The 21779-nt window shown below is 37.8% G+C and overlaps 1 protein-coding gene across 2 annotated transcripts in view; it reads right to left on the bottom strand.

Annotated features, from left to right (window-relative positions):
* The window catches only part of SLC30A9 (solute carrier family 30 member 9), a 44670-nt gene that overhangs the window by 11881 nt on the left and 11010 nt on the right, over positions 1-21779 (bottom strand). The window contains exons 3-12 of one of the 2 annotated variants that reach the window (XM_080936106.1): positions 17351-17410; positions 16151-16250; positions 15244-15336; positions 14852-14934; positions 13244-13302; positions 10448-10515; positions 8928-9030; positions 4821-4876; positions 2816-2951; positions 848-887 (exon numbers count right to left, since the gene is read on the bottom strand). In XM_080936106.1, the coding sequence (XP_080792232.1) occupies positions 848-887; positions 2816-2951; positions 4821-4876; positions 8928-9030; positions 10448-10515; positions 13244-13302; positions 14852-14934; positions 15244-15336; positions 16151-16250; positions 17351-17410 (798 nt within the window). The remainder of the gene's footprint in view (positions 1-847; positions 888-2815; positions 2952-4820; positions 4877-8927; positions 9031-10447; positions 10516-13243; positions 13303-14851; positions 14935-15243; positions 15337-16150; positions 16251-17350; positions 17411-21779) is intronic. The other variant, XM_080936107.1, reaches the window with a different exon arrangement.

Below are 21779 nucleotides of genomic sequence, written 5' to 3'. Positions count from 1 at the left end.
TATGACTCGAATTAATCATTATAACAAAATACATCTCCCATTTCAAAAGTATAATGGCTGCCCATAATTACTACAATAGCCTTTGCCAACTGAGAGGCCACTGTTGAACAGGCACCCACACTGAGCAGTCACTTGGTCCTCCCAACCCTTGGAGGAATCAATTAAGGAAAATCACATAAATATGTGTAATTACAACTTGCCAATAAGAAATTATATTAATTTTTAAGGTGGATGAGGATCCTGAAGGCTGGAGTTCAGATCTCAGCCCTAGCAAACACCTGTAAGTCCAGCTCTGAGGGATCTGGAGCCCTCTTCTGGCTTCTGCATGCTCACGGGTGCAGGTGCCCACTGAAAACCATGCACATACACTCACATGTACTGCATAAGCAGATGTACAATACATGAGCAAATCGATCTTTTTAAAAGATAGATGAAGGGAATACCAAGTACAGTAGATACTAGCAAATATGTCACAAGATTGTTGAAGCTGTATTTCAGGTGTTTTTTTTTTTTCCTTTTCTTTCTTTCTTTTCCTTTTCTTTTCTTTTTTTCTTTTTCTTTCTTTTTTTTCTTCTTTTTTTTGGTCTTTTTAAGACAGGGTTTCTCAGTGTAGCCATTATACTTTTACATTTCCAATAGTCTGGGCAATACATACACGGTGCATTCCCCTTGCCCTCAGTCATTACAGCAACACCCACAGAACATTACCAGACTTTCTACTAGAAAAGTAGACCGAGCATAGGTTCCTAACTCCATAGTACAAATTAACACAAGGTGGCAATCAGTAACAAATTATTGTTGAACATGTATCACTAGACTGAAAATAAATACCTGTGAGAGCACATACCTCCTTCAGACACCAAAGATCCTGCTAAGATGCAGTATGCCTGGAAGACAAGCATTAGAACAAACATGAAGCAGGTGCTCACTGCTCCTACGTACAACCTCTCATCTCTGGAACAACTAAAATAAAAGCTCCAGTTCAAGCTAGGCACTAATGTCCCTCTGGGAAACAGGAAGACAGCAGAGTGTGGACAGAGCCAGGTAGTCACTCACACCTTTAACCCCAGCACTGGGGAGGCCGAGGCAGGCAGATCAAGGCCAGTCAGGTCTACAGAGTAGGTTCCAAGACAACTAGGGCTACACAGAGAAACCTTGTCTCAAAACCTCTCCACTCCAAGAAAAACTTTTTAAATTAAACAAGAATTAAAAATTTTTTTCTATTAAAAAAATGTACCCCAAGTCAAGGATCCTGAAGCAATACCTATGAAGCAAGTTTATAGTTCTCTGACTCCAGTAACTAACAACTGCTTCGTTCCAATGGGATCCTACTCACTCAAAGACAAGATAAGGTAAAACTGCAACACAATTAAAAAATGTACCTATTTACTCTCTAATTTCAAAACTTGCCCTGGCCTGTCAGCTGCTGCTCCTCACATTAGACACTCTCAGACAGCGCGGCACTGCGCCTACGAGTGAGACAAGATTTGTCCACTTAGTTACACTAAATGTACTATGCTTAAAACAAAGTAGGAAACCAGGCCAGACATGGTGCCATTTGCCTGTAATCCCAGCACAGGAGAGCAGGAGGCTGGAATTTAAAGGTTCAAGGCCAGTATGAGTGTCAAAGGAAACACTGTCTTAATAACCAAACAACAACAACAAAAAACAAAAGTAAGACAAGTTTAACTGACTTGTTACTACATAACTATGTAATAGAATATTAAAATGAGACTGATTATATACTATTCTATAACCCAAAACAGGAAAAAAGTTCTAAGTTCACTCTTATTCTAGAATGTTCTAACAGCAGAATAAAGTATTTAATCTGCTGGGGCTTTCAGAAGGAGGTAGGAGTCTTTCTCTACCCATCAGACCTCACTGAGGATGGCTGAAGAGAAAAAAACCACAGTGCCCCAGAGAAAGTGAAATGCCTCATATATAGGTCTTAGCATAGGGACCTGAGCTGGAGTCTTTTGTAATGTCTAAGAGGCATTTTTGCCACATGCCTGAAATTATCCCCTGTGACACAGAAGCTGAGGAGACAGCATATGACCAGTCTGTGTAGATCCAAGGAGTCAGAACAAAGCAGCCTACTCTTTAGGGCATGTCCATGAAAGATGGGTAGTTTAAGGATCTGCAAAGGCCAGAGGAGAGAGACTACCGCTAGTGTCTGCTTTTCTCTGCAGTGTTGGGCACAGCCTAGAGCAGAAAAGCCCTGGTATGACAAAACTCAAAGTGGCCATCTTCCATCTTCCTTTTATCAACCCTCAGTGTGGACCTTCCTGATGGAGACCTCAGAGGGCCACTCTTACCACTAGAAGTGCATGGAGTTCTTTTTGTTTTTTGAAAGCATCTCTAGAAAAGTCTGTAAAACTACCCGAGATTTTAACTAAAGAGGATGTACTTAATAATAAAACCTATGAAGAACCTCCTGCTTAACATCACCAAACTAAGGGCTAGAGAAAGGGCTCAGCAGTTAGGAGCCCAGGCTGCTCTACCAGAGGCCCTGGGTTTGATTCCCAGCACCCACAAAGGCAGCTCAGAGCCTGCTGAAGAGCCAGGATCCGGCATACATGTGGTGCAGGCATACATGTAGGCAAGACACCCATACACATGAAATAAGTAAAACTTATCTAAAACCACCCAATTATGTGGATTTGGAGATCATAAATACTCATGGGTAAAACAAAACCACAACTAACTTGTGTGACACAGCCAAGGGGCAAATTATTTCTGTTTTCTAATACAATATGGCAAAGGTCTCCACTAAGTCACAGTCCTCCAAAGTGAGAGTAGGGGAAAGGAGGATCACCCATAGAAGGGATTCCATTGGTTGAGGATGAAGCAATCCCATGATTCCATGATACCAAGAGAGTCCTGCGCCCATCATGAAAATACCAACACCACTAATCAATGAAGAAATATAGCGCATATTTGAAAAGCCGTACCTGAAAGATAAAAAAAATCATATAATTTGCAAAATGAACACTAATTTTCAAAATTTTTAGTAAATCAATGAAAACAAAGACATTCTTAGACTATTAAATTGTATAGTTTTAGATATTAAATATATCAAATAAGTGTGAAGTTCAAATTTTAATTAAAAATAATGTACAAAATGGGAAAAATACAAGATCTTTGAAAATATTACTCATAATTTCACTGCTTAATCCTGAACTGTTTAACATGAAACTTACTGCTAGCTCTGTAATAGTTCAGTACACACCTGAACCAATAAATTCAGTTTTCTGCATGTTTTCATGGATGATATTGAAAACATCAATTATTTTTCTAATTATCTTTGATCAAAATGAATCATTACTTTATGTTATTTTAAGTACCAATACAGCACTCCCAGGACACTTGAAAACCATGCCATATTATGAGAAGAAATATACTATTTATTTCTTGAGAAATGTACTTTTAAACTCAAACATGACTGCACTCTCTGGTAGATACATATCAAACAGTGATTCTTATTTTGAAATTATTTCTGTAATTCCCTTTGTGCAAAGATCTAGTCTACCTAAAGAGAATCCCAGTTTATTGATGCAACAATGTTTTACAAATTTGATTTAGAAAAAAAAAATGTTTTTAACATTTTCCCCAGAGTAACATCAACTATATACCAAATTGAATTAATGAGTAAATTAAGTTGTCCAGCTTTTGCTTCAAGGCACTGTAGATTCTGGTTTCCAGGGTTACTGTTGCTGTTGTTTGGGGGCGGGTACTGAAACCAGGTTTCTCTGTGTAGCCCTGGCTGTCCTGGAACTCACTCTGTTGACAAGGCTGGCCTCAAACACACAAAGCTCTGCTTGTCTCTGCCTCCCGGGTGCTGGGATTAAAGGTGTGTGCCCATGCCTGGCTGGCACTGTAGGCTCTTACTGGAAACTTGTAGTATGATGGTCTGCACTGCCTGCTACAGTGAACCACATGGCTGCCATGTCTAAACTTCCTTTTTTATTATCCAAATTTAGTCACTGTACTAGGAACATAAAATTTAAAATTTTTATCCTCTTATTTAAATTTTTGGTATGAAAAATCAGTAATAATTTTTTTTTCAAGAGATAGTAAAACATAGTAGATATGTAATTAGTTAACATTTGCTCTCTATACTAGATAATTTATAATTCTAAGACATTACAGATGTGCTGCTGTCGTTATGAAAACAGTAGTGAGCTGGTGTCAAATAAGAAAGGTATTTACAAAGCACTAAATGGACATCCTCACAGACATAAAGGTCATCTTTTACCTTAACTTGATCAAGCTGTCTTAGTGACGCTAGTTAAAATAACAACGGATATGGAGCTCAAACGCGGGGGTGGCCATTAATAGATGCAACAAAAATAAATATCAGGACACTGACATGCTCAAAGCAATATATTTAAAAACAAAAGAACCAAAAACAGAAAAACCTTACTTTACAAATATCTAACTGTAAAATGTTATCAAAACATTTCTCAAAAACAATAAAAGCATTAACGAAAGGATAAGTATGAAATATGCATTTTAAAAAGGATAATATTAAAATTTTAGATTATGTATCCAACTAAGTTTGGGATGAAATGTATATTCCTTGAAACAAAATAAAACAGAACCCTAAGATAAGTGTTTTATTATTACCAAACACAGAGAAGATCTCTAGGCTGCATTATAAAACATAAAAATAATTTCAATTCCATTTGCAGATTATGCTTTGAATTTTCTTTGACACTTGCACTTTACATGCAACAAAGGAAATAACTGAATCTTGAACAACTTGGTGTCATATAAATTTCAAATCTCTGAAATGCCTTGGTTTTATTTCAGTGACTTACGGGTGAGAAGGATCTGGTGTTTGAACAGACTTCCTGATGCCCAGTGCTAGCAAACCCTATGGAGACAAGCGAACAGTAAGTACTCAGAACCAAGACGGATAATACAATGAGTAAGCCACTTTGAAACAGCAACAAAGAAATCATAAATGCACATAAATGGCCAAGAAATCCTAGTTTCAGGACTTAGAAAAATAAAGATAAACCCAAGGAGACTGACAACTACATTGTTTATAAGGATAAAAACCTTGAAGGATAGCTGGTATGGAGGCACACACTTTAACTCCTAGCACTTTTAGAGGTGTGGGGCAGGAGAATCATGTTTGAGTGGATTGTGGGCTGCATAAAGAGACTCATCTCAAGACAATGAAACCATACCAAAATAGACCACGGCAATAACCACTGGAATCTAAAATTTCACCAGTAAGGAAATGCAACACAAACGATCGATCACACAAATGGTTTCTACAGCAGTTTTAAACAACAAGTCCACAGTTCAGTTTTCTGTATTGACAAGGGGAAAGCTCCTAGATGAACCACTCAGTGAGGATCTTTAATGCAGGCCACTCTGACCTACTACATTTCAAGGCTCTCTCAAAAACAAAACAAAGCACAAATCTACCACATTATGACTAGGAAGCATTCAGTCTATCCACTCTCTTATCCACATCCAATTCTTTCTCATTCTTCTTCCCTCTCCTTAGTGGTCCTCGAGTCAAAACCTCCGGCCTTGCAGAATCTAAGCAAGCATTCACACTGCTCAGTGTCCCTGCCCTTCAGATCTTTCTAAAACTCTCAGTAACAGTTTACAGTTTCAGTGTAAAAGTTTTGTGTACCTTTTGCCAGCTTTATTAATGTTTGTAATACTATTATTACTATTACACATATGGAAAATTTTAATGTCATTCTGTATTTCCTGGCAGTGGAAATGCACTGATCTGTATCTACTCGTTTTGACTATTAAACCAACTTTACATTCCTGGAACAATATTTACTTGACTACACTGTAATTTTTATATATTATTGCTTGATGTTATTTGATTATTTTGAAGAATTTCTCTGTATGTCCCTGAAGACTGTCTTCTCACGTGGTGACTTGTAAGCGTTAGTATCATACTTACACTATCTCCACAGAGTGAAAGAGCCAGTGTGTTCTGTTATCTCTCAAAGTTTGTGCACTATCCGTGACTATTGGTATTATTTTCTTAAAAGCTGGCTGAGCTGTCTTGGTACTGTCTCCATAGGTAAATAAGGATCCTTTTCTTTCTTTCTTTTCTTTTCTTTTTTTAAAAAACTTTATTTTAAAAAACAAAGATAAAAGAACAAATTTTAAGCATTTTTGCATAAATGTATGTGAATACATTTTTGTCAGTACTTGGCTTTTTTTTTCAAAGGTTTGATAGTATGCAATAAGGTCTTACTAGTTACAATGAGCAAAAAGTACATGTAAAACAGGATGTAACCCGGAATTAGTCAAAGTTTTCTTGGTGTGTAAGGATTGAGCATAATGGTTTTTTTTTTTTCTTGAACTTCACACAGTCTGTAAGTTGTTTCTGGGGTGTTCAGAGCTTTCTGGGATTAGTATCTAATTATCAGTGACTGCATATTATGTCTGTTCTTTTGTGACTGGGTTATCTCACTCAGGATGATATTCTCTAGATGCATCCATTTTCTTGAGAATTTTGTTAGGCCACTGTATCTGATGGCTGAGTAGTACTCCATTGTGTAAATGTAACACAATTTTTGTATCCATTCATCTACTGAAGGACATCTGGGTTCTTTCCAGCTTCTGGCTATTATAAATAGAGCTGCTATGAACATTGTGGTGCATGTATCTTTGTTGTGTATTGGAGCATCTCTGGGGTATATGCCCAGAACTGGAATAGCTGGATCTTCAGGTAGTACTATGTCCACTTTTCTGAGGAATTGCCAGACTGATTTCCAGAGTGGTTGTATCAGTTTACAACCCCATCAATAGTGGAGAAGTGTTCCTCTTTCTCCACAACCTCGACAGCATCTGCTGTCATCTGAGTTTTGGATCTTGGCCAATCTGACTGGTGTGAGGTAATGAGGATCCTTTATCATCTTCAGTCTTAGCTCTGGTTCCAGTACAGGTGCTTTCTACTGTTATAATTAAAGACTGACTCTTTCTAGGACTTAGTCTTCTGTCAATGTTATCAAGTGACATTTTGTGTCAGACAGATTTTTAGTTCTAAAAGCCCCATTACGTTCTTTTCTATCATCTGGTAATCTAGTCTATTTTATTAAATATTTTCCTTCTAGATGAGCCCAATTTTCTTGCTCCTTACACTGTCTTGTAGTATTCTGCTCCTAACTGAGAAAATCAGCTGAACTCTAAATGTTACACTACGTGTTAGAGGTGGGAGGTCTATTATCTTCTCTAAAGTGTATCGAGCTTTGTTCTGGCAAACAAATTATTAAGTTGATCATTTATATTTCTGGGAAGTCTGTTAAGAAGGGTTCTAGAACAGCCTTTACACTAGAGATAATTTAAGTTAGTCCTACTGCTAAGGTGTGAGACTTGAGACTTGGTCAGGGTATGTCTGGTTCCCTGTGTAAGCACCAGGGATTACTCAGCTTGTTGCCTGTGTGGCATTTCTGACCACAGCCTGTACATGGGTAATTTAACATTCAGAAAAGTCTCAAGAAGATCCTCATGCAGAGTGCATACTTTTGTCTTTTTACTACATAGCTTTTCTCTCTGACGAGCTCTGCCTTCTTGTTGAAGTGCCTTCCAACCACTTCAGATTCCTTACACTTTGGCTTCTCATTCTGGCCACTACTCCACGGGTATTTCTAAGCAAAAGCCAGAGAGAAATCAAATCTCATCTCAGAGGGATGGACTTGTGCTTCTATTATTCAGTGCTTGAAAGCAGCTGTATTTTTGTCTAGGTTTTTATTGCTGATGCATCAAAAGACTAATGTCAGTCTCTGTGAGTCCTTCAGAAGTTCTAGACACACTGTTCTGAAACTTGACCTTTTTACTCAACTTTTCATGGTTATTCCTCCAGTTAAAAGCTATCATCACAGTCTTTAAAACCCATACATATTTGTACTAGCTAGCTTTATGTCAACTTGACACACCTGAGAGGAGGGAAGCTCAGTGGAGAAAAAGCCTTCATAAGATGCCTCTGTAGGCAAGCCTGAAGAGCTTACTGTGTAGCTCCAGCTGTCTAGGAACACACTTTGTAAACCAGATCTGTGCTCAAACTCACAGATATCCACCTGACTCTGCCTCTGCCTTTGCCTCCCAAGTGCTGCACTTAAAGGTGTAGGCACCAAGCCCAGTAAAACTTAAACTTTCAATGCTTTAGTTCCTTATATAAAATAGATAGTATTTTCAAATAACTGCAAATATCTCTCACGTTTTAAAATCATGTCTATAATATTTCTCGTCTCACACAATATTAACATATACATTGTTGTTATACCCTCTTGTTAGAGGAACAGGGGTAGGGATGGGGCTGGAGAGATGATTCAGCCATTAAGAGCACTAGCTACCCTTCCAGAGGACCTGGGTTTGAGTCTCAGCACCTGCATGGAGGCTCTGTAACTCCAGTCTGAGGGGAGCTCATGCCTTCTGTGGCATTGGACATCCATTCGGTGCACAGACATACATGCAGACATAACAACCACACACATAAAATAAACAAACCTTCAAAACAAGAGAAAACAAAAAGGTAAGGGCAAAGTCTGTACAGTATAGACAGCGTTCCCCTTTCTTTCTGTGTGTATGTGTTTTGAGACAGGGTCTTTCTGTGTAGCCCCGGCTATCCTGGAACTCACTAAATATAAACCAGTCTGGGTTCAAACTCACAGGGATCTACCTGCCTCTCCCCCGTAAATGCTGGGTGTGTGCAACACACCCATCTCTTTCTTGTATTTCTAATCCACAGCTGATTGTGAGGATATGAAAGCAGAGATGCAGAACCCACATATACAAAGCCTTAAATATTCGAAGTTCTTAAATGCTCAAATTAAAAATCTGCATTTTCTCCAAAGCCAACTGCAGAATATTTTTTAACAGATAACTTTCTGACTAAAGCCTGTAAGGATTAACTTAAAATGAATGAAGTATTTTCTTCTTACCTGGTTACAAGTATCAGACAATGAGTGTATAGCTTCTGAGAACATACTTGCTGAACCCGTATAAATCCAGGCAAGAAATTTAAAGAAGCAGTTTAAGCCATTACTAGGAAGAAAGAAAGCAATTTAGCATGTTTGAATTAAAATTTTCTATTAAAAATTAACTGATTTTATAAAAAGCAAATAAAAAAGAACTTCGTACAGTTCAGGTATAAATATGAAAAGAAGGAATTACAATACATTAAGCATGTAAGTAAGAGGCAATGCTACATGTTGCAGACTTTCATTTCCTAATACTATATATATTACCTATCAGGTACTCTAACTACTGCTATGGTTTTAATGATCATTTGTAGACTAATAATTCACAGCTCTCAATCTCTACCCTAAATCTCTCCCTTGAGCTTGAAGCCAATATACATAATGCTTATCAAGTACATATTATGCACTAGGTACCATGCTAACTAGTTTATATATTACAAACTTTCCTCACAAGGAAGCCTATAATTACTATTCCTATTTTCCTAGTAAAAAGAACCAATCCTGTTGACCATCTACTCAAGGAAACCCTTTGAGACACCTCACACTAAAACTCAAACATCTTTTTCTCTCTTCCTGTCGTACCCGTTTCTGATGCTCCTGTCAAAGTTAACATTTACTCACTGTCCAAGCAGAAACCTGGACACCATTGTTGACACCAGTTCTGAGGATTCTAGTTAGATACCATCATCCTTAGCACTTACTGGAAAAGCGTTCCTCTGGTCCAATGCTCTCTAATCCCACAAGGATCATGTATCATACACTTCGAAGACCACCATAATTTCATAAAATTTTATCATAAAAACATGCATTTTTAAGAAATGAAAAACTACTGAATTGGGCTGGAGAAATGGCTCAGTGGTTAAGAGCACTGACTGCTCTCTCAAAGGTCCTGAGTTCAATTCCCAGCAACCACAAGGTGGCTCACAACCATGGGCTCTGATGCCCTCTTCCTGTGTGTATGAAAACGGCTACAGTGTACTTATATAATAAATAAATTTCAAAAACCTACTGAACTAAAAATCAATGCTTTTATACAGTTTAAAATTAATAATAAACTCAAAAAAGGTAACAAAATAGGAATTAAGAAGCCAGAGGGGAAAAAAGTTAGCTATAAAAATTGTTTTTCCCAAATTAAGTGGGAGAAAAACTCAAGCACAAATATTCTTCATAGTACCTATGACCCGAGTCACAATGAACAATGTAACTTAAAAAAAAAAAAAAAGTCTGATAAACTCCAATTAGTATTTTCAGGGAGAAACTTATATCCACTTCAAAAAGACACAAGACCCAATACAAATGTCCATATGGACCTGTGCTCTTCCCTGGGCCAAGACACAGGCTCAACTTCCTTCTAAAATAATACTCAATAGCTACAGTCAGCCATGTGCAGTGGGCCACTAAGTAATCCATTTGTAAATTCAAGAACAGACATATTAAAAGGTATACATTCTACTTTAAAAGCTTTGTTTTATAAAACTCACATGCAAATAGCAACCATCACCACCTTTCCTGGTCCCTTAAGGAACACTGAGACCGCTCTGGAGCGTGGCTGTAAGAGAAGAAAGAACAAAGACCTGAAGTCTCTCAGAGAAGAGGAGGCAGTGGCTCCGACACAGCACAATATCTACCTTCTCTCTAAACCTCTAAACAAGGGGGTGTAGTCTGGGCCTTGAGATGTGCCTCAGCTGTTAAAGAGCATGAACTATCCATGCGCTGTCCTTGCTGAGAACCCTCGTTTGGTTCCTAGCACCCATCTTGGGTAGATCATAACAGCCTATATAACTCCAGGTCCAGGTGATCTGACATCCTCTTCTGTTCTCTGAGGACACCTGGGTCACCAGCTCTCCCACTGACACACACCATATGCACAATAAAATAAAATAAATCATAAAGTATATAGATAACTGAAAACACATTTGGGTACTTTCCTAAAACCTCAAATGCTTATTTATTCTCAAATTTTCCCAATTAAGTTTGCTTTATATTGTTATAAGAACTGCCACCAAGCCTGATGACCTGAGTTCCCAGTTAGTAGAAGGAAAGAAAAGTCTCCCTGTCCTATGTCCTCCACAGGAGCACCATGGCACATGCACACACATGCACACTAAATACATAAATAAACAAGTATTAAGTTTTCAAGCATTACAAGAGATGCCAGAGAGGACTCACAGGGAAAAATCACAGACTACTCAAAGCACCACTGTTTCATTTTAAAGAATACTGTTGACTGTGACGCTAAACGTACTCAGTGGACAGAAATGTACTGTCAAAGCTCTAAAGGTCTCAAAGCCAGGATTCCATGGCTGGGCCTTAGAAAGCAGGACAAACTAAAGGGGAAATGGATTAAAGGACACTGCAAATTACATTGTGACATGGTGGCTACAGCCCTGCCGAGAGAACGCTTCTGGTAAACCAAGGACACTGTGACTTTATTTCTTACTGTTAGAGTTCCCGTGAGACAAAAAGAGTGCATCAGGAAGAGTGCATCCAAAGTAAGAAACGTAAAGATGGCATGTACTTCCAGCCAGCAGGACTGTACGCATGAACAGACCTAAGAGGCAGCTGTCACTGGCCAAGTTATTCTACACTGGAATGAAGAGACAGTTTAGCTTGCAGCACAGCAGAAATTCTAGCTCCCAAGACATGATGGAAAGACTGTGACTTCCAGACAGCTCTTGAGTGCTGCACTCAGAAAGGGCTCAGGAAGAAACTAGAGTCAACATGGACAGAGAGAGGGGCAGCTCCAGTTAAGATCCAACTACAGCGGCCAGCTGTGCCCAGTTCTCAACTGTGTAAAAGGACTCAGGTCTCAAATGCAACCCAGACTAAAGACCTTTTGCATAGGCCGCCTTTGGTTTGGTTTGAGAAAGTTGCACTCTGTAGCACCTGCAAGCTCAAAGGTGTGGTGGCAGTCTTTGTGCTTTAGCCTTCCAAGTGCTGGTATGCCAAACATTAGCCATGATACCCAGCCAGGGCATTAACTTCTTTTCTTTTCTTGGGGGGAGCGAAAGTGCCCTGGCTAGCCTATAAGTCACTATGCAGACCAGGCTAACCTTGAGCACGAAGAGATCCATCTTCCTGATTCTGCTTCCTAATGCTGGAACCATCAACATACCCTCCATTAACTTCTTGACAGAAATGACCAAGTTTGAAATCTTGGGTGTGGTTTATTTATGTTTTTGGTAAGAGCCATTTCAGATTTCAGTAGGATGAAAACCCAACTAGACTGAATTTAAGAGGCAAGAGAAAATGAAATAAAACTTTCTGTAAAAGAATAGTATTTAAGAGCATGTGTAGATAAAAAGTCTGCATATCTGATGATGAAAACATCTTCCATCAGATTGCAAATGGTCTTTGACTCACAGGACTAGGTCTCTGAACAATTGCAAATATAAAATACTATAGACTGAAAGTGCACCTAACCCGTCTAACCTACCGGAGCTTACCTAGTCTGGCTCAAATGTATTCAGACCCTTAGATCCATCTAGCACTAAGTAAAATCATCTAGCACAATCATCTACACAAAGCCTATTTTAGTGAAATATTGATTACAAGTTACTTACTACTACACAGAAATTAGAAACAGAATACCCATATGCTTATGATTCCACACTATCAAGTTGATAAATGACAAAGTGAGCCACTTTACGTCAAGAACCACTTACACACTTGTTCTTTTTTATAAAAGACGTGTGAAATAAGATCAGTACTGAGAGGCAAAAGGAGTTTGGGAATGGGGAAAGGCATACACTAAGCTCATTAAGTGAGGAAGGTACTAATGAAGTCACACAGAGTCCACTGACTGTGAACAGGCATATCATAAGGAACAATCAAGCTGGCTGTATAATTTTCCTTTGCAAGGGGTGCCTTCCTGAGCAAAAGCAGAGACCAGCAGTCTCAATGCTGAATCAGAATTAGGAGTAGAAATGAAGACAGAGGCTATTAAGTACTTCTATATACATCCGTAGGTGTGTGTGTGTGCATGTATGAGAGATGTAAGATACAGAAAAGAAACAGAAAACCCTGCTAAAACCTAAGCAAATATTCTCCTTTATCTATATATGCTTAAGAATCTTAGGGAACTCATGCCACAATTTTAATTTCAAGAAAATTAAATAAAAATTAATAATTATAATGAAGTCAAGAAAAATCTTAGATTATAGTCAAAGACTTCCTAGAATTTCTTGAATTATGATCATAGACAATTCACAGTGTGCCAAGTTTGTCAAATACCAAGTTTAATAGTTTGATACAAACTATTAAAAAGATATCCTTACCTTTGTGTTTCCCAAGAAATCACCATATTCTCTTAGTATTCTTTGGTTTCTAAACAGCCCTACAGGAATCAGAAGGTAAGTTTAGGTCATATACATTCTTACCAATCGGTAATTAATTAGATTAATACAACTACTCTATGATTGCATTAAATGGTTGAGGGTGTAGCTCAGTAGATAAAATGCTTATCATTTACAATGTTCACTTCTCAGAACCATTTCAGGTGCAGCACACACCTGCAATCCTAGCATTCAGGGGTAGAAACAGGTGGATTGGGAGTTCTTGGCTAGGTCATTGGATAGGTTCTTGGATAAGACATCCTTGCCTACACAGAATATTTGAAGCTAGCCCGTGTTATATGAGACCATGACCATCTCCCTCCTCTGAAATAATGTATTCAGGAGGTTTCTTTCTACAGATATTAGGGTGACAGCTATGAAAAACAAGATGTACAAGGGTATGCATATGCATGGTACCCTCCCATTTCTATTATGTTAGAATATGTACATACAAGGTGCTGGAGAGATGGCACGGCAGTTAAGAAAGCTTGCTGATCTACTGTGAGAAGCAAAGTTTGGATCCCAGCACTATCATCCATGTTGATTAGCTAGCTCACAATGCCTATAATTTCAACTCCATGGGGTTGGATGCCCTCTTCAGGACTCGGAGGGCACCTGCATATGTACGCATACACTCACAAAGACATGTACACGGACAAATAAATGAAAGGAATCTTTTTTAAAGTGTGTATATAAATTTTAAAATATATGAGAAATATTCTGAAAGGATATAGCCAAACTATTAATAACAATTACTTTAGGAAAGAAAAATATTACAGAAAAGAAAGAAAATGTATCACTCTTTATATTACTGTTCTTTGTTTGGGAATACTGGGAAATCAAACTATAGTCTTTTTGAGTCATAAATATGTACAATATTTTTGCATCAATAAATATATAATTTAAATAATATAAAATTTTATATTGCCCTAAATCTAAACTCTAAACCCCTCCCAGAGTCTTAACTTATGTCTGTAGTTTGAAGGACAGTTTCTTTTTCATGTTAGGACTTTGAAAAATATTTGCTGAATGAATGAATCAATGAGTAAATGAATGTGGTGGCTGAATCAATTCTTTTCTCTTTTTTTAAAAAGATTTATTTATTGTATGTATATTAATACACTGTAGCTGTCTTCAGACACACCAGAAGAGGGCATCGGATTTCATTACAGATGGTTGTGAGAACTGAACTCAGCACCTCTGGAAGAGCAGTCAGTGCTCTTAATCTCTTAGCCGTCTCTCCAGCCCGAGTCAATATTTTCTATAACAAAGCAGTAACTACTACTATCATAATGGTAATCTTTAAATCAGATTCACAACGTTATTAGTGTTGTCCCACAGAACCCACAGTGTCTTCTTTTACTTCCTGTTACCATCCTAGGAAGTTACCAAGAAGAAAAACAAATTGATTCTGCTCTTAAACTCATTCCATGGGAAGAACTAGCACTTGCTGCAAGCATAGAGTAAACCAGGAAGTGCTAGTACCAGAGACTACTGTGCTTACTGCTATGTTATTTTCCAACAAACCCAGACATAATTAGAAATACTTACGTTCTCTGTATTCTATTTCTGCTTCTTTACGCAATTTTTTCTCTCTGGCAAGAGCTTCAGGGCTTCCCCAAACTTCCAGAGCTCTATGTATAAATATACACACATGGTCAACACCAAGGACTCTTTAAATTACTTTATTATAATTACACTTGTATAAATGAACTATAAGTATATAAAAAAGCATATGAAAGAGGCACTTAAAGCATCTGAGTCAAATCTAAGCAATTCACAAAAACTTATTTGCAGATGTTCTGATAAGTAGGACTTGTTTACTCAGCCAGTATAGATGACAACAAACTGCAGATAACAAAACTAACGGAAAGGATCTGCCCACGATGCTGTTTAACCTCAGATCCAGCAGGCCCTCTGCTGTGAAGGAGTTATGCACTTACTTTGCTTCCACATCTGACCTCAAGAACACAGTAAAGGACTCAGTGTCATCGTGGGGACTTCTTCGCCTGATTTTTCGAAGTTGTTCTAAATCACTGGAGATATAAAAGTGTTGAAGTTATTCAGAAAATGCTCATAAGCTTATAGGTTAAGGAGAGTAAACAACTATACTGAGTCCCATCTTAAAATAAAGGATCTTTACGTTTTCTAAACATCAGTTTAAAGACAGCACTTTTAATAGAAAGCTATAGTCTGGACAGTAAAACAAAGCTTATCACTGATGAAGAACATCATAGGACACAGATTCCACTCCCCTACATACAACCCTCAGTGCACAGGTCTCATCAGAAACTTAGTAGGGTCAGGCCTGGTCACTAGTTGGGATGGGTGTTACAACACCCCTATTATTACTTGTACTATGGGCATAACCACAGGCACTTTTAAGATATGCAAAAAATAGAATATGCACAAGTGTCATTCTTCTATTGAAGAACTAAAATAATTGCTGGTAAGATGGCTCAGCAGGGAAAGGCACTTGGTGACAAACCTAGTGACCTGAGTTGTATCCCCCACACCCACATGGCAGGAGAGAACCAGCTCCCACAAGTTGGCCTCTGACCTCCACACATGCACCCCAGCACCTGTGCTCCCCCACTCCCCACACACAACTACACTTTTACAGTTAGAAATGTCTTAGTCACAGTTGTAACCACTTTGCTTATTCTCAGATTCTAAAAGGTTTGTATGTTCATCAAGTCCCTATTAAAGTAACTACTAGACAGTAACTTCATATTTAACATGTTGTCCTGTAAAAATTGTGACGATGATAAACAGTTATCTCTATGCCAATTTGAGAATAAAGAGAAAGAGCTGTGAAATGTGCGGAGCACTACAGAAAGAGAGCTGTACCTGGACTTCAGGCAGAACTCGTTTATTGCTCTCACTCCGGTGATGAAATTATTCTTAGTGTACTTTGATCCATATTCCCTTTTCTTAAGGACGGCTTTGACTAAATCAGAAACATAAAATATGTAAGTGCACTGAAGCCCTGCTGGAAGATGAATACTGTTGAATCCCACAGACACTAGTTATTTTCTCCTGGTGCACAGGATGGTATCGAGGAAAAGGAGATGTCCCCCAGAACAGAAAACTAGGACAGATCAGAAACCTGCCGCTTATCTCCACAGCTCATCTCTAATTGATGCTGAAATAATAACCTTCCTTTTTCCCAAATTTCAATTCTCCAACTTCAATCTCCCAGTACTCTAAAACTAAAACTCTGGGTATGAGCTATCCTGGAACTGAAAGGAAATTCTATCTCTCCTTAAAAGGATTAGTTCTTTTTAAAAATAAAAAATAAAAATCCTTCACAATAGCTGAGTAACTCCTGCTGACCTATCCCAGTCCAGATCATTGATGGTGGTGACTATCCAATACTGACTTTTTTTTAGAGGCTTCACTATGGAATTAGGGATCCTGCTCCAGCCTCTGATAGTCTGCAATCACGAGCAGGTCACACATACAGTCCAGTGCTGACGGCTCTTTATTACTTAACCATTTATAGGCATAATCTTCAAAGCCATCCTGATGAGTAAGTTTTATATTTTTGTTTACCATTTCATGGGGAAGTAAGCTAAATGTCAAAGGGATTAAAATAAGCGAATTGCCTTAGATCAGACAGCTAGTAAATGTGAGAGCCAAAACTACGCCTTATATTGTCTACACCACAGTGCTCAGAATCCCACAGAGCTACTGACTTCATGAATTGTCTGCTTTGGAGAAAATAAGACAAAACAAGGCAACTCCGCCTGAACTTAAACACACAATAGCTGAAGGTATTAGCTTCTCATTCCTTAATAATATTACTTTTCTAAAAATAATGAACCAAATTGATAATTTTGGTTCTTTAAGTTTTTAAAATACTTGTTACAAAATGCAAAATAAATTCCAGCACAAAGTAGCATAAGTAGAATAAAAATTTATGCCCAATCTACTTTTTAAAAAAATCAAGCTATAACTACATGCTTAGAAAAATGTTAAAGACCTCTACAGAAATTTTGTATATTTATACATGCCCACATACTAACACATTAAATAAAATATATTTACCTCTTACTTGGAGAGGATCTTGCTTAAGTGGAGCTTTGAGTTCTGTGCCTATATTTTCTGCTGTAAAGTTTATCAAAACAAGCTTAATATTGAGAAGTTGTTTTCAAATAAAACTACAACTTATTAATTATACCAAACATTGTATAACAACAATTATATTATCCCAAACTATTTAATTTATTCTATAAAACCTAAGTGTCAAACTTCATGAAAACTACTTACCCCTCGTTAATACACTACAGGAGAAAAGGCTTGGACTCATTTAAAAAACTAAAGACAACGCTTTTAGTAAAACTCAGCATCCATATATACACCAAGGCCTTTCAGAAAACTAACAAAAAAACTTGTTCTATTTAAAGGGTAAAACAAACCTTTAGAGATATATTTTACCTAATGGTCAAAGTGTAGGTGCATTTAAAACAGAAAAACAAAGGCACCAAGAGTTACTCCACTGTTTTAGACACAACAGTCAGTGAGGAAAAGATGTCTCTTAAGTGGTTTTAGACAACTGAACCTCCATTCACATCCCCAAAATCACTAATAAAACTAAAAGGTAAAAGGAAAGGTGCCTATTCCCTAATGTAGGCAAACAAACAAACAAACACCTTACAAACACAAATTCAAATGCCAACATATTTGAATATAAACCCCACAGACTACTGTTATGAAAAAGATTTCCTTTCTTTTTATGAAGCAGGATCTCACTATACAGCCCACAATGAACTCAATTCTCAATGCTCCTGCCAGTTTCTTGAATAATGAAATTATAGCAGCACACCATATGCCCAAGGGGAAAAAAAAATTGTAAGCAGGATATAAACAACTTAAAGGAAAAAATTCAGTAAATTAAAAATCAGAAAATCTATTCAACAAATGATCCAATTCAAAAAAAAAGGAGGGGGAAAGCGCCGTCTCTCCAGAGAGATGGTCCAGCATGTACCGTCATTAAGAGGACTTGCTGCTCTGCAGAATCTAGTGCAAGCATGAAGTGGTTTATAACTGCCTGTAGCTCAAGCACCAGAGGATCTGATACCTTCTTCTGGCCCCCATGGGCACCTGCACATGCATACACACAAGCACGCGCAAAAATAAAACATCTTTTTTTTAAAGGAAGAAAAAGTCTCAAATTGGGAGAAATTATTTCCAACAAATGGAGTCAACAAATGATTTGTACTAAGACTATTTTAAAACTTCCTCCAGTAAGTAAGAAAAGTTCATTAAAATGAGAATTAGAACAAACTTGCATAGATAAACAAACATGCATCACCATTAGATGTATGAAAAGATGATTATTTCATTAACGAAACCCAAATAAAACCAAAGAATTACAGTTTACAAGCATTACACTAGGGAAAATGAAAAGCCATACCACCTGATTTTGGTAGAGGCACAAAGAGAGAGAATATGGCTGTTGGTGGGAACACAAATGCCTATCAGAACTAGGACCCAGTAAATCTTCCAGGTCAATGGATCAAGAAAGGCTTGCACAGGGCAACTGAAGGGAGGCATATGCTAATCACAGCAGCACTTGTGTTCTCTTTTACAAACTGCAACCAACAAAATGCCCATCATCAAAAGAACAGTGACATTCCTTCCTTTATAAGCAGTGAGTGCAAATCTCACGATGGCTATGTCTTCTTGACAAGCACTTTCTGTGGAAAAACCAGGATGGAGAAGTGGATGGGACAGTGGATGGGACAGTGGATGGGACAGTGTGGGGTAGGAGCAGACAGAAGCTGAGGGAGAGCAGAATCACGGAATTGTTGACCTTACTTCAAGGAAGGACAAAATTGCTGTTGCAGTTAGAACAAAGTCTGGAGCAGCTGAGAGGACAGAACTACACAGAGAGCTTGTGCTCCCACCGCTTTGCAAATGGGCGTGTGTGAATGAAACATCACGGTGCAAATGTGACTGAGAAAGGACCATCTTATTCTTTGTTCCCAGATTACTGTCCTTTCTACCCTTTTTTTCCTTGCTTTTATTTTTTTCTTTCACATTTCCTGCCATCCGTTAGAGTCAATCAATTTTCCAAACATTCCTCAAGTCCCAACTTCCTACTGCTGGTTTGGAATTTATAAAATTATATTTCTGTTCTTTAATTTAGTGTACATAGGGATTCTTTGTAAATTTTGCAGCCATCTACAAAGTTGGTATTTCTACTTTTTTCTAGAACAAAAAAAAAAATAGTAAATACTGACAGAATGTTTGCTATTTCTATTACCAATCCTTAATTTTACCAATATCATTTATCCATTTCTTGTCTTCCATGTTCTTTTCTATCATATCCTGATTTTCCTGAGTTCATTTTGCTACTTAGAGAAATATCTATGTTTACAGTGCTCTTTAACTCTGAATGGACTGGTTTGTAATATCAACCTTTATGTGTAGCAACATGCTGATTTTCATCTTTATATCAGCATGAAATTCCAGTGGAGAATTCAGCTTTCCTTTCCTGATTCCAAAGCTATAAATCTCAAGGAGTCCCTTGGTCTCTGCATACTGTTGATATAAAATGTTTATTTTAAATGAGCAACAACTGGGTTTTAGGTTGAATTGGTTTTTTGTTCTGTTTTTCCAACCTTGGTTTCCCTAGACAACATGTCTAGATGGATTCTTTTTTCTTATCCTGCTCAGTAGTCCAAATGTAGTAAATTTTTCTGGTTTGGTTTTGTATTTTTGAGAAAGTCTCACTAAGTAGTTCTGGCTGTCCTGGAATTTACTGTGTAAACCAGGCTGCCCTTAAACTCACAAAGATCCTGCCTCTGGAGCTGGAGAGAAGGCTCAGTGACTGAGAGCACTGACTGCTCTTCCAGAGGTCCTGAGTTCAATTCCCAGCAACCATGTGGTAGCTCACAACCATCTGTAATGGGATCTGATGCTCTCTTCTGGTGTGTCTGATGACAGCTACAGTGTACCTATATGTAATAAATAAATCTTAAAAAAAAAAAAAAAAAAAAAGATTCTGCCTCTGTCTCCCAAGAGCTAAGATTAAAATATGTGCCAACATTCCCAACTGGCTCCAAGTCATTGTAATTGAAGAATCTTGTTTGTCTCAAATTCTGAACACCGTGTACACATGCTCCCTTAGTCTCTCTGTCTCTGTCTATCTGTCTGTCTGTCTGTCTCTCTCTCTCTCTCTCTGTGTGTGTGTGTGTGTGTGTGTGTGTGTGTGTGTGTGTGTGTCTTTCTCTGAGGATCTCTTGATCTCTTGTTTGCTGCTGCATATACCAGACAAGCTGGCCTGTGAGCTTCTGAGATTCTCCCATCTCTCCTCTCATTTCGCTGTAGGCATGCTGGGAACATAGATCTGCTCCATCTGTCTTATGTGGGTTATGGGGGTCTGAACACCAGTGCTCACACTTGATGGGAAACATTTTATCGTCTGAATAATTCCCTCAGCCCTCCTTTATCTCTATAAATTACTTATTAGTTTTCTGTCTTCTCCCCCTTAAATGCCTATGAAATAAAATGTAAGCTAGATCACATTCTATTTTATTTTATCTGTTTGAGACAGCATCTGATCTGGTACTGCACAAGCTGGTCTCAGGCTCATAGCAATTCTGTCTAAACTGAAATCTGCTGGCAAGAGCTTCAGAAACACCACTTTCCCGACAATGATCATCTAACCAAAGCACATAAAATAAGTTGCTCTCAGATGGAAACTTGTAAATATTCTCATTCTGAACTGTCTAGATGTTACTATTTATATAATGCTATGAAGCACAAACAAGGAGGTTAGTAATGTCTCAAACACATGCATGAATACTTATTTTACAAACCACAACCATCTTAATAAACTCACACTACACTGCTGGTGAAGAATCTCCATAATTTAACAAATAATCAGCTATTCTACCCATGGATGTCTCTAGACATTTGTTTTAAGCTTAAACTCTGGCTGTTTGCCACACATCTGCTGTCATTAGTAAAATTAAAACTAATTTTACTAAAATTCAACCATCTGAATGCTCTTAAAAATGTAAGGATGTCTTAGCAAGCCTCTGCTCCTTGATGAGCCGTTCCTGACTTTATCATGTGATTTGAATTATTCAAAAGTCAATCTCAAACTCTTAAGTATATAAATTATCTTTCAATCAAGCAATTACTTGGTGTCTATCTGATAGCTAAGAACGTCTAATTTAGCCGAGGCAAATCTTGAAAAAGAGTACAAAATAAAAATGTCAATAGACAATGTATTTCTACTATAAGACAATTAAACTAAAAATCTTATTACTCAGCAGAGAAAAAGGAAACCAAGCCAAAAATGTAAATTTTAAAGATTCTGTACAGTGGAACCAACTCTCAACATTTCCTCCTGTGTTTAGGCTTCCCTAGGAAGCCCACTATATGATCTGTTTGCCTTTAATTGTATCATCTCAGCAACTGTCTCTTCCTTTACTGTGTCTTTATAATAAGCACAGCCTGATCC

The sequence above is a fragment of the Micromys minutus genome (assembly GCF_963924665.1).
Source record: "Micromys minutus genome assembly, chromosome: 1".
In the NCBI taxonomy this organism is placed as follows: domain Eukaryota; kingdom Metazoa; phylum Chordata; class Mammalia; order Rodentia; family Muridae; genus Micromys; species Micromys minutus.
This window is presented reverse-complemented; position numbering and strand designations above follow the sequence as displayed.